Below are 17,229 nucleotides of genomic sequence, written 5' to 3'. Positions count from 1 at the left end.
AAACTACACTTGTGAAAGTATTTGGAAACTCTTGAGGAAAAGGTAGCCCATAAATTACTCAGCAATAAAAACAGTAACAAAAAGTTAGGGTAACCAATACTTAAAGATCAATTCAATCCTTTTGCTTAATTAATTTGTGTTGCTTCAACTTCACATAAATTTGATTACATGATTATAAATGTATCAGTAAGCACCTCAGTGAAACAAATTATCAGATACAGATAGAAAGGTGGGGAAGGTTAATTGGTAGTTAATGTTGTAGTGAGGATTTTAAAAAATCAAACTATTTTTAAGAAATCAGATCAACTTCAAAACTTCATCTTGCTTTTATGAAGTCCAGGACTACCTGATGATGATCAAAAATAAAATTCAATATCCTCTGTTATATTCCAAGAAGAATTTTGAAAGCAGGAAAATTGCACTTTCAATGTCATAATGATTTGGTAATGGGGTTAATGGTTCTGATAAAAAAACAAATTAAAAAATCCAAGAATGGAATGACATTTTAAATATTCATACAGGTTTTGTTTTTGAACTTGATTAAATCATTAAAAAACACATATAAATATAAAATATACAGCACAGACAACATTGAGCATATTACACATTAACACATTTCCTGAAGAATCTTTTTAAAAAAACAACTTGGGAGGCTCTGGCTTTTGTAGAAATAAGAGAAACTTAGTCTAAAAAGGGGACACAAGTCAAACTTGCATGACAGTAATGGCAGTAGAAAAAAACAGTATAAATAATTCATCTGAAATCTTTATATACAAACCTCAAAGAAAACATGGTTCCTCATGGTATCTCAATACCAGGTCAGGAACATTTGTAACTATAAAAAGTTCAAAAGCAATTTTGAAACTTAACAATAAATGCAAAATGTGGCAAGAGATTTGTGTCCCAGAAAGGGACAAAGAACAATAAGTCAAAGGGCAGCCAGGTTTGGTGGCTCACGCCTGTAATCCCAGCAGTTTCGGAGGCTGAGGTGGGTGGATCACCTGAGGTCAGGAGTTCAAGACCAGCCTGGCCAAGATGGTGAAACCCCATCTCTACTAAAAATACAAAAATTAGCTGATTGTGGTGGCATGCCTGTAATCCCAGCTACTTGGGAGGCTGAGGCAGGAGAATCACTTGAACCTGGGAGGTGGAGGTTGCAGTGAGCTGAGACCGCACCACTGCACTGCAGCCTGGGCGACAGAGCAAACCTCCATCTCAAAAATAATTAAACAAAGAAACAATAAGTCAAGGGGCAAAAAAAAAAAAAAAAAAAAAAAAAGGCAGTGGTAGACAGGAAGTAAGCCCCCAAAGAATATGAAAAGATGGGAGGGAAGTGACTTGGCTCATGGGATCTGTAAATGAAACAGTGGGAGGCAGAATGCCTGCATTTCAGTCTCAGCCTTGCTGCTTAGCTGTGTGACCTTGGACAAGTCAAGAAACCTTTCTGTTCCTCTGTTTCCTTATCTATAAAATCAAGGTAATAGCTACCTCATTGGAGAGTTGCGGGTATCATACATTTAAGCTTATACATTTTCCATGGCTATATAATTTATGGTCATATTATTGTCATTAGGAAGAGACTTAGCTTAATAAAAACAGTGGGCAAGGATGTAGGAGATTCAGATACAGTAGATTATTTTCTCAGTGCTAAGCCCATGCTCTCTGAGCCTCAAGTGTTGAGGTAAGTGACATCACTAACAGCTGTTGCTTTTTCAGCCTTTTCTATCCCTTCCAAGAGGGATGATTGATTTTTCTTTTCCTATGAGTGTGTATAGGCTTTTTTTTTTTTTTTTTTTTTAACTTTTATAGCATCTTAAACAAAAGAGTGGTCTCAAAACAGATATATTTAAACATGCCAAAAGAGTCTGTATAGGAATTCTTAAAACAATCTGGAAAATACTATAATATTAATAGAGCTAATGAGTGGCCCTTACATATGCTCCTAATAGGTCTCTTGATTAAGGCAACAGCATGTATTCAGAAAGCACAATTTAATCTTGGAAGCCTTGTTGGCGTCCTAGGTACTATCTAAAATCTGATCCCTTATTTCCATTGCATAAAATGTCTTTCAGAAACTACTTTGAATTACTAATGGCATCTTTGTTAGTATATTAGTTTGAGGAGCAAATAGTTGCTATTGTTTCTACTGCTCTTTGAATTCAGTCGCAAAAATAAAAATTAGTTTTGATGTTACATGATTTGCAATCTGTAAGATTTTCAAAGGAATAGAGAAAAACTCAGTAGACCTCCCAATCTTTGGAAGGCAACTGGCAGAGCACACTGGTGAGGAGGAGACTCAGCTTGTCACGTCCCCCTTGAATATGTCACCGATTTCCCGTGCACCAATCCGTGCAGCCATAAAGCCACAGTACATTCAAGACAGAAACGCCACAGGGAGACTAGGGCACACATTCTAGGATCATTCATTGACACAACAGTTGCAGATGCTGGGCCCACTGGAAAGGTTTTTAACTGTAAGACAACAAAACCAATCCAGAAACGTAATTGAAATGCTTGTTGCCCCTTCATCTCTGACATCGTAATAACTGCACATCCTCATAGAAACAACATCGTAATAACTGCACATCCTCATAGAAACAAGAAAGAAAAGAAGGAAAGCTAGATGTGTGCATTTAAAAAATAACAGGATGCATCATGATGGAAATTAAATAATCTACTTATGAAAACAGTCTACAACACAAAAGAATGCACAAAAATTGTCACTATCAAGTCTGTACACAAAGCTAACAAATAAAAGAGCAAATAAACAAAAGACAGTTCATTTTTAATAATTACCACGCTCATGAGTGATGACTGAGGAAGGGAGGGTAGTACATTTACAGTAGTCGAAAGAAAAGGAAATGGGGAAAAAGAAAAAAAAGTTGAGATTTTGCTTTTGTTTTTCTGTTTGTAAGGAAATAATACAAAATGTGTTAATCGGCTTGAGTAATTATTTTCTTATGTTTTGAAAAAGAATGCACAAGTTAAATCAATCTCATTTTGAGAGATATAAAGAATTCTGCCATCAGAATGGTCACTCTCACAAAGTTCTTTCTGATTTGGGACTCGAAAATGTTATTCCAATCCATATCTGCCTGACAAAGGAAAGGAGGCTAAGAAAGATAAACCTAAGTGGCTGCTATTCCTTTTGGGAGCTGATATGAACAGTGACTAAGAATGACTGATGGATTTGTGGTCAGAGCCCCTGGAACATTAGGTAATAACTACAGGGGAAAATGAAATTGATTTCTAATTCCAAGACAGGGAAGTCAGGCTTTAGACAGAGACTTCATTCATTTTTAGAGATTTTGTAGCTGAAAATTGCTTAGGACTTTGGAGAGATGCTGGAGGTAGGCAGGTGATGGGCCCTGGGATCTGCAGTGGCTCCAAGTTCTCTGGACAGGCCCAGAAAACCTAAGTAAGTTTAGAGTGGCTCTGGTGATTTTTCTTGAAGGTCAGTCCTTTTGAACCTCAGGCCAGAACCTTAGGCCAGAAAACCTAAGAAGTTATAGAATGGTGTCAGTGATTTTTCTTGAAGGTAGCTAACTCAGTTAAGTAACCACATGACTTATATTTGATGACCGGACTTGTACATCCAAATGTCAAGCAGAAAATAAAATAAACACAGGAGCCACACAGCAGTAGCAATGTCAGGATGGGTATTAATAATAAACTTTAAAATGCAATAAGAAATATTCTCTTTCCTATTTGTGAGAACAAAAAAATACATAGATAAATTAGTTAATCCTAAAATATTTCAGAGAAATAAACACAGACTACAAATGGCAGATGGTAGAAAAAATTATTTTTTGAAATAAGATTAGTCCAATAAAAGACCCAAAATTCCAAAACTAATAATTGACAAGAAGACATATCCAAACCACACAAAACAAACAAAAACAGATAAACACATGGGCCCTGAGTAAAACTAGTTTAAAAATCAAACACAAAAGAACAAAAACAAATCAAACCAAAAGATATTGAAGATTTTTTTCTTAATAAATACTCCTAAAATGAAAGGGCAGCAAAAGTTATTTCTGCTTTAAATGCATTGCATGCTAAACTTTCTAGTTTATACCAGCATCTATTTACAGAGAGAAAAATTCTAAGATCACGTGAATCACTGCTTTTGTGCACAGAATTATTTAAGCGCAATAACTACTCTTTAATTTCTTTTATCAATCTAGACTTGCAAACATGTATGGATATGAGGATCACTGTGCTGGAAGGGAAGAGGAGAGAACAGGAATGAGAGTAGACTGAAGGAGCTCAAAGGATGACTATCCTAAGGAAACAGAAGAATCTGAGAGCCCGACTTTGCTAAAGTGGCCAAAGAAAGTCAAATGTTCTTGAAAGATTCATCTATGTGGTTTATGATTTCCCAGAAAATTCTCTAATAAAGGATCTTGATCCTTCATTCAACCATTATTCCTTATTGAAAACCCAACAAGGGGAAAGGCTGCTGGCAACGGGGCTGGCACACAAGGAGTTAATGACCGGCGTGGAAGGTTGGTGTTGGGGTGTGACGGGTGTCCAACTACGAACTTTGAAATAAATCATGTAAGCATTTCATCAATTTTAAAATAACTTCGTATCTCTCTGCTTGAAAGGTAATTGATAATTGACTCATTTCAGGGAGGGAAGGGAGACAGGTGATCCTTTTAATGTAAGTCATTAATACCTGATCCTTCCTCTGTCACCATCCCAAGACCTTCAGCTTTGTTTTGTCGCTCAAATGCATTTAGGTCAAGGACACTATAATAACAAGGAAAAAAGAAACATTTAGAGGACTAATAGAACATTTTCTTTGTTCAGGAGAGGAAACATCTAAACACCACATATCTTGGAATATGAACTAAATGTTAACGTACACTGAAAACATGTCTCCATTCATTGCTTACCAGCCATATTCTCTTAGTGGCAGACTAGTGTCTCCCCTGGGCCTACACTGAAATGATCCATGTGAAAGTCAAACATAAAGCATTCATAGGTTTCCACATGGGGAGTACATTACAAAGCTAGCAGACATGCAGAAATAAAATTCTAATAATTATGTTCTTGCAGTTGGAATAGCTTGTTACATTAAATGTGTGTCAAATTCCTTAGTCAAATGCTGTCTGAATGACTTTAAATCTTGAAAAAAAATGGAAAATGATTACCACAAATGAGTTAATGATCATTTAGTCATAAAATGAGAAATGGTCTACAAGCTCCTAAATAAAACTAAATAGAATTTCCTTTTCTAAAAAAGCATACACAACTCATTTTCAAGTATGCAGAATATACACTAATTCTCCAAGATCCCTATTTAAACACGGGGAAGTCTTTTTTTTTTTTTTTTTAAATTAGAGACAGGGTCTCACTCTGTCTCTCAGGCTGGAGTAGTGGTGCTGTCATAGCCCACTGCACCCTCAAACTTCTGGGCTCAAGAAATCTTCCCACCTCAGCCTCCTGAGTAGCTAGGACTATGGTACAGGTATGTGCCACCATGCCTGGCTAAGGTTTTTTTTTTTTTTTTTTTAGTCTTTTTGTAGAGATGGAGTCTTGCCCTGTTAGGCTGGTCTTGAATTGCTGGCCTCAAGGGATCCTCTACCTCTTCCTCCCAAAGTTCTGGGATTATATTACCATAGGAAAGCTATTTTAAGGCATTATTACCATTCTGTAAGTTATTAATTATGATATTACCAACCCCCTAAAAAAAGATAGAAGACACTGCTGATTATCCCACTTTAAAGTGTTGTTAATCATTAACTATTCTTCTATGTGTAATTATCGTCAGAGTAAGAAACAAATGCTTCGAAAAAATACAACCACTGAGTAGAACCCCAAGAAGGAAGTGAGTCCTTACCTACATGACTGCATCAGGCCGGCCAGGCTCTGAAAGAAGCCCACATCCTTTTTCTCCTTGAGGTAGTCAAGCATTTTCTATGGGAATTATAGAAACCACATGGCCACTGAACAAAAATCTCATTGTTTGTTAAATAAATAAACAACCAAAACAGGCTTTCCATTCTAAAGACAGAAAATATTCACTGTGTACACACATGACTAATGTCATCTTTATCATGAAGTAGGAACACACGCCTCAAAGCAAGATAATTACACAAACTTGGAATAAGAGGGTTAGTTGCCCTACACATGACCACAAGCACCAAAAATGTCGGGGGTAATATTACTCTTAATTCTCTTCTGGTCACTTTTAAAGTAATTTGGCGATTCAGATACTCTCTCGCAAGTTAACTGGGAAGAAAATTCCCATAGATGTTATTCGCAGGTTTCCACACCAAGGTGATTTCATTACAGGCCAGGCGCGGTGGCTCACACCAGTAATCCCAGCACTTTGGGAGGTCAAGGTGGGCAAATCATGAGGTCAGGAGTTTGAGACCAGCCTGGCCAACATAGTGAAACCCTGTCTCTACTAAAAAATACAAAAATCAGCTAGGTGTAGTGGCATGTGCCTGCAGTCCCAGCTACTCGGGAGGCTGAGGCAGGAGAATTGCTTGAACCCAGGAGGCAGAGGCTGCAGTGAGCAGAGATGGCGCCACTGCACTCCAGCCTGGGTGACAGCACAAAAATCCAAACCAAACCAAACCAAACAAAAAACCCAAAACAGCATTACAATCTGAGAGTGGTGACTGCCATATGCTAATGCTATCGGCTGAAATTCAGTTTCCATTTCCATAGTCTTTAAACTGAAGAAACAATAGGAATCATTTGGCTATTAAAATTTTCTCCTTTGTTCTCAGAATGACATCCAGGATCTATGGTCAAGATTTTGGTTAAACATAAATGTAAAAAAATGCTAAAGCAATGCTTTCTCTTGTTAGCTTACTGTTACATAGCACCATGAAATAGCTATTTCTGACATGGTTAAAATGTATTAGAGATTTCAAATGTAAAGCATATACAAGATGATAGAAAGCATGCTCAAAGGTTTAAGGAAATAAGAATACTGCTTTTCTCCAAATCTTGAAGAGCAGAACAATTCCTATTATCAACGCTGTTCTAAAAGGGCTCAGCTAAGCAGACAAAATTTTAGTAGTGATATTTTTCAGATAGCAAAGGCAATATAAACTAAATATGTAAAGGATACACACGCACAAAGTATATGCACATATGCATATATATATACACACACACATGCACAAATAGCAAATATACACATAGTGTATGTATGATACATAGATGTACAGACACACATATACACACAGACACAAAATCATACAGCCATTTATGGGGGGTGTGATAACTTTTGGTCAAATAAAAAATGAAACAATCGTTCATCTTTTCAAACAAAGGAACGTGGCTTACAGTAAAGGAGATGGTGGAATACATCCTCGAAGTTACAAAGAAAACAGACAAGTTCCGCATAGACAAGAAGTATACATTACAGGATCTCTCACTACTGTCTCTGGATCTAAGGACTTCTGAATATATATACTAAGTAATGGGGGTCTTCTTAAGTAAAACATAAGCAAGAGACATTATTTTTTGATAAATGTTTTGGAGAGATTGTTTTATTTTTCCTTTTTAAAAAGCTATATAATCACTTATTCTGGGAACAGATTGAGCTGGTTACCCTTGCCAGGTTCCAAAACCAGATAGCTACCGTTTGGCAAATGCATGGTGACAGAGTGGCTCATATCTCAGCACCAGAATTCACTTGACATGATAAAAGGCCACATTTGATGTTTTCAGATATTTTGACATCATTTGACGTTTGGATTTGTAATACTATCACATAATTACTTTTTCCCTTTTTTGCTTTCTCTTCAGTACCGTGGTAAACTAAAATGGAACCATATTGTACATAGAAAATAAAACATTTTACAACAAATAGTTCTTTACTGTATGGTCCATTTGTCTGAAAAGTACATTATGTGAATGACTGGAAGCTATTACCTGCTGTACTGTGGAGTTCCCACCATTTAAAATAGCAATTCCAAGTTTCAAAGTAGCTGCTACCATTGGTCCAGTTTCACCTAAGAAATACAAAAAAGTAGTGTTTCTTGTATCATTTCGCCTTCTATATTAACCTATTCTACCTCCAATGCTGCACTTTAAAAATTATTAGTATGCTCCCCCGCAAGCAATCTTTATAATGGCAGAGGGAGACTGACTGATGTTCCAAAAAATAATAAAATAATAATAATGCATATTTGGCATCAACATTTTTAAAAATTCTCTACAATATCTAAGAACTGAAACCTTAAGAAGATACAGAAGTAACAGAATAGGAAGACAACTGATCTTGAAATATTGAGACCTGAAATTATTAAGATTCAAGATTACTCATGTGTTTAATAAACATTAAAATAAGTATGAGCTACTTAAAACTTTCTTTAAAGAAAATTTCTCTCCCTCTTCCCTCAACAATATTATATATGAGGAACTTTCATCATTTTTATTGTATCACTTTTATTTTAATATGTTTCTAGTCTGGTTTATTAAGCAGACTATTCTCAATTTTAAGTTATTTGGATAATAACAAGATTTTATTCAGTATATCATATTTTATTTTTCATTGTTCACCTCTATTTATCTTAGAAATATAAATAATCTTCTATTTAAGGATAAGGGTACCTAATAACAGAATATACCACCATTACTTTTCCTTTCCATTACAAATTATATTTAAAATATTTTCACAAAGAAGCTATTATGAAGCTACAAAAAAATCATCTTGAAACAGCTGGCTACTGAGATACATGACAGCATCTTCATTGTTAAAAAACTCTCACTTTAAAAGTCTCCATATTTGTATCAAGGGTCAGCAAACTATGGCAAAATACCATAAATTACATAACAAAATTACAGCTTGCCACCTGTGTGTGTAAACAAACTGTGTGTAAATGAAGTTGGTTTGGAACACAGCCACCCTGTTTGTTTACTTATTGTGTCTGGCGGCTTTCGTGCTAACACGGCACAGTTGAAGAGCTGTGACAGGTTGCATAGCCCTCGAAGCTGAAAACATTGACTCTCTGGCCTTAAAGAAAAAGCTCAGCCACCCCCATTTTATAGGATCAGTCTGCTAAGGTTTAGTTATAACACAATTTCCAAAACTTAAAGAACAGAATGAAAATGAAGCTGTATAGTAAGACTCTGAAAAACGAATTAACATTGGTCTCCATAAACAATGAGAGCTCGTATTTGTGAACAGGCACCTGATACAGTCATGAACCAGAAACCCCGGGACTAAATGAGTCAGTGGAATTGAAATGAGGGAGCACCTTGAGAGCAACGAGGAAATCTGAAGAACAGACACTTGTGAGGGGAACCCAAGGAACCTTACCTTTGCTGGCACTGATGGTCTGCAGCACCATCTCAGCCGCACCACGGTCGTGGAGTCGGGCTTGCTGGTATAGAAGCTTTTGCTTTTCCATTTCTTTTTCCTGAATACAAATCCCAACCATTTATGTTGAGGGTATCAGTAAGCACAGCAGATTTCTACAGACCATATTTTTAGTCATCTCTTCATGTATGGGCTCTATGACAACATTATGGACCATTTCAACACCAACGAGGTTCTTAAACAGATATTATTAACATATTCAACTCTTGTTTTTTTTCTTCCCCCCCTTTATAGTTTTCTTGATATGCTTTTGGTACTGGTTTATCAGCATGGATTTGTTTTTCTCAATTTTAATTATTTGATTCATCCAAAGCCTGTATCACAGTTTTGAAGTACTGTACTTCGTCAATGAAGCTTGCACTTTCTGATTTATACATTTGTGCATAAGTTTGTCACGTTTTTAATAATCTCCCATGCCATGGCCATAACTTGATACTGCTCAGCAAATGGCTCGAGTTGCAAGGTATCACTGAATCACAGAAAAACATTAACTGAGATATCTTGAAGTTTAAGCAAAATTGAAAGCTGATATGAATAAAAAGGTAGGCTTCAACAAAGTAGTGGATTTATGATACAGATCTCCCCAGTCACCCCCAAAGAATAAGAGATGCAATGTGCCTTTATATTTTGTATTCTCTGGTGGTAACAAACGATACTGCATGGTGCTGCTGGAGCAATGGCTGGAGTTTATTCTTTTCCACTTAAGCTACCACTGAAAACATAAAGAAGAAAATAAAAATAAAATATAAAGGCACAGCAAGTTCAAGACTGGTGTGACCATTCACTTGAGCAATCCAGTTCACTGGAGAATTGAGAAGGAACTAAGCAGTATAAGTTGCAGAATGAAAGTTGCATAGAGCCCTATAACAGTGAGTCCATCAAATGGCGTGGTAGAGAAGCTTAGTCAATGGGACATGAAACAGTCAATTAGTATCATGTCCATAAACACAACGGCCAAAACATATATGACCTAACAGCAGGAAGAGCTGCAGCAGAGGTAGCCAGAATGACAGCTTTGCTGCCATAAACTTTCCATCCAAAATACAGAAAATAGACACTGGAAGATGGAAGAGGTTTAAAAAATGAAGGCTTGCTAGTTACAGAATATGAAAAATAAAGTGAACTAAAAGGAGGGGGAAAAGAAATGGGCTCAAACAAATGAAAAAAGAAACCTTTAAATCAAAAGCAACCAACACAGACATTTATGCTGTTACCAGAGAGTTCTCGCCGAGGCTGGCAAATTTGTTTCTTAAATCTTTGATAATATCGTGCTGCGAAAACAAAATTGATCAGGGTTTTTTTGTCACACTATAGTTAGCGCTCCTGTGGTTAAATTTTTATGTTTTCTTAAATTATGTGATAGGCCTAAATGGAAGCAGAGAAAAGAAAAAAAAAAAAAAAAAGAGGCAGCTTTGCTTTATATGTAGCCATGCTAACATCTATAAGGTTTGCCTTCATGTTTAAACCTCTTCCTGTGAAGTCAAAAACAAAACAGAAACAGAACCACACAGACACACAAAACCATTTTGTCATTACAACACGGTTTCAGGAAAACTGAAAGAGGACCCTTTCGTCTGCTCTTTAGGTGTTGTTTAAAACCGATGAGCAACATTTGATTCTTCCTTTTAGACCCAACAATCTTTTATGTTCCTCCCATTGCCAGAGCTCTATGTGGAACGTTCGCTTAATGCTTAACCAACTCCTTTTGTGGGAGAGTTTTTCAGTAAGAAAATGATAAGAAATTATTCGCTCATGAAACTGTCCTATCATTTTCATCAGCTAAAGAGGCAAGGGAGTCAGGAAGCAGTTCTTCTATTGACCTAATAGAACACACAAAGACAGTCATCAGGAAACTCACAGAAGATGGAAGATGGCAACATGCCACACACTCTTGAGAAAAAACATAACAAGACAACAGTTTGCCATTTGTGCTCCCAAAGTGGGAAGATCAGTTAAAGACCTGCCAGAACAACTGGCACTGTAGCCTATAAGGTCCCAGTAACCTCCTCAGTAACTGAAATCAACACATGAGGTATGGACCTTACAAGGTCCAAGAAATAGACAGGATCTCAGACTACCTTGTATAAAAATAAACTCCCTGGACAGGTCACTCATTTTCTTATATCGCATCTAAATTTTAATAATCAATGTTATCAGGAAGATGATGAAAGTCATTTGAAAAAAAAAAAGCATTGAGCCAAAAAGATATACTGATCTAGACGCAGAAAAATCCTGTATTTCACAAACAGAGATCAAGTCAACCTCTCTGTTGAATTTATTGTTTGTTGAACTGAAATTGGAAGCTCTCCCTTCAGGATTCTTTAACATTATTTCTTTCTAGTACTTTGCCCTTTGAGAACAGCTTCTGGGCATGTAATTTAATCTGTCATTGGGAAAGTTTATTATAAATTAAAAAAATAAATAAAACCCTGAAAGTTAAACCAGAAAATTTTCAGATACTAAGATGAATTATGTAAAAAGATTTTTTTAAACTGCAGATTAGCTTTTCTAAACAAATTGTAGACAGATCTTTCATAAGCATCTTACTCAGGAAAATAACATCTTGAAAGCACCTTTTCAGAAATAGAGTTCTCCGACACACCAGATTTTGCTTAAACTGCCTAAGGCTCTTAAATAAACACTACCTGCAGTTTAGTCTTTGTGTTATTTCAAGGTTATTTCAAGGTTACACAGTAAGGTGAGGAAAAAAAGAGCAGCTCCAGAATTTAAATTTTCCCTTAGGCAAAACGTTCTGTTTGCCAAGAGCAACCAAGAATTATCAGTGCACATCCTAATAAGCTTGTTATGAGGTTTTTTCAAGGTCAAATATGGTCATGTATCAGACCCATGATCAAATCACTGGTAATAAACAGAAGTATTTTACATCATGATTTGCTTTTGGTTATAACTGAAGTTTGTAATAACATTGCTAATATTATTTCGTCTAAGAGTGTGTCAAGCTTTTAACACCGGGGGAAACAAGTAGAAAGTCTCGAAGAAAAACAACTATATTTAGTTCTTCCACAACTTGTCTTAAGTGAGAAAAAATTATTGAAATAGGGAGAATTACAATTGTCCCTTGCTCCTCGATGGAGAAAATATTAGGTTGGTGCCAAGGTAACTGTAGTTTTTGCCACTGACCTAATCAGTTTATCCTCGAAATGGAGATGAAAAGATATTTTAAACCAGGGTAGCCTGGTTACAGGAAAGGAATTTACATTGTTTCTGAAGGACCTGCCTCAGCTCCATTGACCTCTGGGGCAGAACTTGAGCAGATCACAGGCTGAGTCTACCAAATCTGTCATCTGTTCGTCATACAAAATAAGCCCATCTACTTTGCGTTTGTTTGTATTTCCATCACTTCAACAACTGTAGAAAATGTTCTCATAATATTTTAATCAGAAACTGTAGGTAGTAGCAAGTTATAAGATAATAGAAATATCCAGGAACAGAACTCCTTAAATTTCCCATAATTTAGTAATGTCATAAGTCAACTTGAAATATTTTTAATTGGCATCTTATAGTTATGACCTACAAGGTGATGTTGAATATCAATATTATAAGAAATAAAAAGACTGAAAAATAAAAGATTTAATTGGATAACAATGGGGACAATGAAGAAAGGGAGTCAAATTGTACTAATAATTTGGTTTGCAGCACAAACAGGTCAACTCAGACTAAGGAAAGTCAAAAGCATGGATAAGAGACACCTTCTCCACTTCAATTACTTTTTTTCTGTTGTATTCCAGTTCCTGAAAAATGTAGATTAGCTACATTTCTGTAGCGTTGACTCACAGTGATGGGAAAATACCAAGATTATAATTTTGTTTAAAACGAGTGGTTCCTTTTTTTTTTTTTAATTAAATAAATAAGCCAGGCACGGTGGCTCAGGCCTGTAACCCAAGCACTTTGGGAGGCTGAAGTGGAAGGAATGCTTGAGCCCAGGAGCTCTAGACCAGCCTGGGCAAATAGCAAGACCCTGTCTCTGCAAAAAACAAAAAATAGCCAGGCTTCGTGGTGTGCACCTGTAGGCCCAGGTGGGAGAATCACTGGAGGCCAGGATTGCGCCAGTGCACTCCAGCCTGAGCAACAGAGCAAGACCTTGCCAATAAATAAATAAATAAATAAATAAATGTACATGAAATTTCCTAGAAGATCCATGAAGATAGGAGGCTTTCTTTGTTTTAACCACACCAGTACACACATACTATACATCCAGTACAGTTCTCTGAAAATAAAAGGTGTTCAAGAAAATTTGCATGAATAAATGACAGAACTAAATGATGTGATATCCTACAGTCTGTGATCACAATTAATCTAAAATATTACAAATGTTAACTTTTTTGTTTGAAGTGCTACAAAATTAGTAGCTCTAACTTTGTTTTTCAGTTCATGCTTAAAGAGGTCTTCAGAATTATACATATACAAATAATAATCAAATTGTGGGCTTTAGCTCATTTAATTTTTTGTTCAGATCTTTCATCATTATCCACTCTTTATTACTGATCTTTCAAACAGTATGATAATCTTCCAGAATTCTACTTCTTGATAGGATAAGCAAAGTTTCTAATGCTGTCTATTTAACACTCTGTAAAAATGGTATCAAAGTTTGACTAATCTACAGAGACAAAAGAAACACTAAACCAGGGTCAAGTAAGTCAGTTAATGCACTAGAGGCTTTGACATTAGATATCCTGTGTAATATGACTTTACAGTTTAATTCTTCCAATATTATACACACTTGCATTTTGGGTGGAATATTGTTTCTCAGGGATTCAGCATATTTAGAAGTAATTTAAAACGATGCAAAAGCAATAAAATTCAACGAAGTTGAAACAATTTTCTATTTCAGGGTCCAGTTGTCACAATTTGCACTTTACCACCGAAAGCTTAATTAACAAGGTACAAAAAGGAAAGAAAAGATGAGTAACTCTAAAATCAGAAGTTATCAAATTAGCAAAGTTAAGCTGACTTATCATTAGAGGGAATGTAGTTTATTCCTAAATGCAATATTGATTTAAAACAGCGGTCATTTAGCTACTTATTTGTTTAAGCCTTAAAAAGCACTGAATACTGCCTTGAATACAGAAAGCAAGTACTATGCAGTTCTTTCTCTTCTAGGATAGCCTGACAAAAGAGAGAATAAGAACAAGAAGAAAACTTGGGGCCACTAAGGATACAAAGCTTTGGTTAGGTCACGAGGGTGCCAGAGTGGTGGACTAATTAGTGGGAAAATGGGAAGTCAGAATAACTTGGATCATAGATGGGATCAGAGCAGCTCATTACTTGAATTTTGAAAACCCACAGCTGTAGAAGCTCTAGTGTCTGTAATTCTAGGTCTTCGTGAATGGGTATTAACCCTACCCCAGATCAACTCTTGAGAAACAGCTGTGCTCTAAGTATTCAACAACACAGTCCCAAATCCCCTGCCAAGAATTATCTGTCTAGCTGGGAAGAGGATTTTTCTGGAGACTATCTGGAAAGGTGGCACATCTATATTTCTTCAATTCTTCCAGATACTTGGTACCCATTTTACGCTATTCCAGGTAGCATCTGCACAACTGGACTCTATTGCATATATTGTCAAAAAATGATGTTAACTGAATTGTCGAGGACATTTTTTGTCATCCTCAGGGGAAAAAAATGCTATTGAATTTTAACTTTAGAAATTTGTTTTTTCCAGTCAGGAAGACTATATTTTAAATATTATTATATTTAATATTCCTAATATCAATGTTTTATATATTACATATTATATTTAATGATATTGATATCTATAATGAAATTTATGAATATTATATAAATCACATAAAGTTCATTGTATTATTAAATTGTAATACATTTATGTAATTTCACGTTGGCTCCTACACTTACATAATTTACATTTATGTCATTTCATGTAATTTATGTTAAATGTATGTAATTTCACATTGGCTCTTAGAAAGCCTGGAGTCAGATATTCTGACAATCCACATTAAACTGACAAGACTCCATGGCATGGGTTTCTAGATGAATCTATTCCTGGAAGGCCCTACTGTTTGTCTTTCAACAGTTTGGTTTTTTTTTTTCCCCTTCAGCTTACTGTGTTACGTGTAATTCTGTGATTCTTTAAATACTAAACTAGGAAAAGGTGGGATACATATGTATGTACAGAAGACATCATTTTCTTTTTTTTTTTAAGATGGAGTCTCACTCTGCTGCCCAGCCTGGAGTGCAATGGTGCGATCTTGGCTCACTGCAACCTCTGCCTCCTGGGTTCAAGCGATTCTCGTGCCTCGGCCTCCCGAGTAGCTGGGATTATAGGCCCCCACCACCATGCCCAGCTAATTTTTGTATTTTTAGTAGAGATGCGATTTCACCATGTTGCCTGGGCTGGTGTCGAACTCCTGACCTCAGATGATCCACCCACCTTGGCCTCCCAAAGTGCTGGGATTACAGGCATGATCCACCATGCCTGGCTGACGTTATTTTCTATAAAACATTTTTGTTGTCACATTCCTGTTCTAAAACACATGGAGTTTATTTTCTTTTTCAATCCTCCACAAATGATAAAAAGTGATAAAAACTTGCATGCTTTCATCAATACTTATGCAATTAGAGGAACTGCGAAATTGCCCTTAAAAATGAAGAGAATTTATACCTGACAGCAAACCACACAACTGTTAAAGGTGGATTTGACACCTGAGAACATCTAGTTCAAAGCTCTTTGTTCAAAGAACAGAAAGCTGAGAAACAGAGAGGCTGAGGTCACACGGCACCTGGCTGATAATCCAGGTCTCCTGTGTTGTGTGGTTTATGTTCACCACACTGTAGTATGGGCTTCCCTGACTTGTTTTTAGCAGAGAAAGTGAAATTGATTAATTATAATAATAATAATAGCAAATATTTAGGGATGGTTATGTGATAGTCAATGTTCTGAGTGCCTTATATATATTGTCTAATTTAGTCCTCATAACAACTCTGTGAAGTAGATACTATAATTAGACCGACTTTAGAGATAGAAAAACTGAGGCTTCTGCTCACACAGCTAGGGGTTCAAGCTGGGATTCAAACACAGGAAGTCCATCTGAGTGTCTGCTCTTAATGAGTCTGTTGCCTTCCATTTACCGTACATAATCTGCTCATGTATAAGCTTCAACTGAGATTTTTTTTAAATGACAACACATGAAGTTAAATTACTGTGCATATGAAAAGTGTGCACAAGTATATATGTCGATACATGTTCCAGGACATCCTACAGATATTAACGTCTGTCCCTTATATAAAATGATATAGTGTTTGCACATAACCTACGTACATCCTCCTGTCTACCTTAAATAATCTCTAGATCCCTTATAATGCCTAATACAAAATGTAAATGCTATGTAAATAGTTGTTATGCTGTGTTGTTTTGGGAACAGTGACAAGGGAAAATAGTCTGTATTTGTCGGGTAAAGCAGCAAATATTTTTTTCGAATATTTAAATCTGTAGTTGGTTGAATCCTAGGATGTGGAAACCACAAATACAGAGGGCCAGCTGCATGTCTCCTACACAGACTGCTATTTTGGTCCACATACTCATATGCATGAATTACCGTATACAATATAGGGGGCTGTGCTTTCTGCGAGTCTTCCTTGTATCAAGGCCAGGATCCCCACCCCAACCTATGCCCTTCTCTCTAAGCCTTGGCTACTTGCCTTGCTTCTGAGCCAGAATGGCCCTAGAAATGACTGCCACCACACTGTGTGCTTATGAAAGCCAGCTGCTACCATCATTACCACTCACCAAGGAGACCCCATGTTAATGGATAAGGAGAGACTGTGGAGCCTGGACACTCAACAGGCTGTACTCAAGGCAGCTCTGGCTTCCCCAGGGGCTGCCTGGAAGAACTGGTTAA

The 17,229-nt window shown here is 36.5% G+C and overlaps 1 protein-coding gene across 6 annotated transcripts in view; it reads right to left on the bottom strand.

Moving 5' to 3' along the window:
• RYR2 (ryanodine receptor 2) overlaps nucleotides 1–17,229 on the bottom strand; it is a 783,951-nt gene that overhangs the window by 66,280 nt on the left and 700,442 nt on the right. For all 6 annotated transcript variants that reach the window (XM_073011864.1, XM_073011860.1, XM_073011862.1 and 3 more), the window contains 4 exons: nucleotides 9,293–9,392; nucleotides 7,903–7,982; nucleotides 5,849–5,925; nucleotides 4,682–4,755 (listed from right to left, as the gene is read on the bottom strand). In XM_073011864.1, the coding sequence (XP_072867965.1) occupies nucleotides 4,682–4,755; nucleotides 5,849–5,925; nucleotides 7,903–7,982; nucleotides 9,293–9,392 (331 nt within the window). The remainder of the gene's footprint in view (nucleotides 1–4,681; nucleotides 4,756–5,848; nucleotides 5,926–7,902; nucleotides 7,983–9,292; nucleotides 9,393–17,229) is intronic.

Source organism: Chlorocebus sabaeus, chromosome 25 (genome assembly GCF_047675955.1).
Source record: "Chlorocebus sabaeus isolate Y175 chromosome 25, mChlSab1.0.hap1, whole genome shotgun sequence".
Classification (NCBI taxonomy): Eukaryota; Metazoa; Chordata; class Mammalia; order Primates; family Cercopithecidae; genus Chlorocebus; species Chlorocebus sabaeus.
The sequence above is the reverse complement of the archived record's forward strand: the minus strand, read 5'-3'. Positions and strand labels throughout refer to the sequence as shown.